Here is a 2,051-nt window from a genome sequence, read left to right on the forward strand (position 1 = left end):
TATTGGATTTCAAATTTATTTCAAGAAATTAATATACATTTCATTGGTGTATATTGTTTGATTATTAATAAATTCAAATTATAGTTACAAGTGTTTGTTTCCAAGGATGGGTCAGATTTAAGACAGAATTGTGAATGGGAATTTCATCACAAAGTCAATATATTTTCCATAACAAATATTTTCTTCCAGAATAAACTGATACATTTTTCCTCTTCATTCCTCTAGCTATAAGCAAAACATGATGAGAGAAAATGAAACTATCGTGATGGGTTTTACCCTTCTTGGACTTTTCCCAGGCATGAAACACATAGACATCCTCATCTGTACCATGCTCATTGTCTACATTATTGCTGTCACAGGGAACGCCATCCTGGTCCTCCTCCTTTTTCTGGATCCCCGGCTCCACAGCCCCATGTACTTCCTGCTTAGTCAGCTCTCCCTCATGGACATCTCTCTTATCTCCACTACCGTCCCCAAGATGCTAACCAACTTTTTCTCAGGCACAACAGATATTTCATATATTGCCTGTGGGGTTCAGGCGTATTTCTATATTTCCCTTGTAGGCAGTGAATGTATTCTGCTTACCCTGATGGCCTATGATCGTTATGTGGCAATTTGTAACCCCTTGAGGTATGTAATGATTATGAATTCTCGGGTGTGTCTGCAGATGACATTTGTATCCTGGGTTGTAGGAGCAATTAATTCCCTGGTTCAAACTACATATTCCATGCATTTTTCTAGATGTGGTTCAAGAGAAATCCACCATTTCTTCTGTGAGATGCAGGAACTTCTCAAGCTGTCATGTGAGGACATTTCAGCTTATGAGAAAGTTGTGTCAGCATTGGGAATTATATTTCTCCTCATACCTTTTGGTCTCATCCTCACTTCCTATACTCTCATCTTTCTTAGTGTTCGCCACATATCTTCTCCCAGTGGAAGAACTAAAGCTTTCACCACATGCTCTTCCCACCTGACGGTGGTGTTTCTCTACTTTGGTCCAACTATGGTCATCTACATGACTCCAAGTGCCTTGCAATCTTCAGAACAGGGTCAAGGTCTCTCTGTATTCTATACCATCCTCACTCCCATGTTGAACCCTCTCATATACAGCTTAAGAAACAAGGATGTAGGAAAGGCACTGAGAAAAGTTATGTGCAAAACTTAATTATATTTGGCATGTTAATCTATAAAAGTATGAAAACTTTATGATTTATCACAACATTAATGTATGACATTCTTGTGTTGTACAACGAAAACAGTACTTTAGGAAAGAATATATTGTGAAAATGTTTACAACTATAGTAAATACTTAATTACATGAATATACATTTGTCTTTAATTAGGCATTTTAGTGATTTAAATTTTATTAGTGCAACTTTGTCTACAGCTTAAATTGGTAAACTATGATATAAAAAACAACAACAACAACTCTCCTTACTTGTTTAACTTAAACTAGGCAAGCTAAGTCCATGATACATTTGTTGACTTTGTTTTCCATTCTGAAAATGGGAATACTTATAATTATCTACATTCTTGTTCCAGAAAGTTTACTTTAGCTAGATTTGGAAATAATCCATTAATGGGAAAGTATAGGGATTGAGTCCTGGTGGGGCACTTTGAGCTAATGCATCAGACTTCAAAGCCATTTGAACTGCAAGGTCGGCAGTTCAAGCTCACCAGCTGTTCCTCGGAAACCCCAAACAGTGTCGCTATGGGTCGGAACCGACTTGATGGCACTTAACAATAATACCAACAACATAGGGATCATGGTAGCATAGTGGTTATGAATTAGGCTGCGAACCACAAGGTCAGCAGTTCGAAACTACTAGCTGTTGTGTGGGAGAAAGATGAGACTTTTTGCTCTGGTAAAGACTTATAGCCTCAGAAACCCTGTACAGGGTCACTAAGAGTCAGAACCGACTCCAGGGCACATAACAACAACAACAACATAAGGATCATGGGCAATGAATGGAGTTTGCATTAAAATAGCAAATAAGTATTTACATTTTACTTCAAATTGATTATTCAAGTATGTTCTTTCTAGAAGAAGT

At 37.5% G+C, this 2,051-nt stretch overlaps 1 protein-coding gene across 1 annotated transcript; it reads left to right on the forward strand.

The window, feature by feature from the left end:
* Positions 1 to 265: 265 nt before the first annotated feature.
* LOC102836666 (olfactory receptor 2M2-like) lies at positions 266 to 1,165 on the forward strand. The gene has a single exon (XM_006874473.1). The coding sequence runs from the start codon at positions 266 to 268 to the stop codon at positions 1,163 to 1,165; it is 900 nt and encodes a 299-aa protein (XP_006874535.1).
* The last annotated feature ends 886 nt before the right edge of the window (positions 1,166 to 2,051 follow it).

Source organism: Chrysochloris asiatica, unplaced genomic scaffold, assembly GCF_000296735.1.
Source record: "Chrysochloris asiatica unplaced genomic scaffold, ChrAsi1.0 scaffold00279, whole genome shotgun sequence".
Classification (NCBI taxonomy): domain Eukaryota; kingdom Metazoa; phylum Chordata; class Mammalia; order Afrosoricida; family Chrysochloridae; genus Chrysochloris; species Chrysochloris asiatica.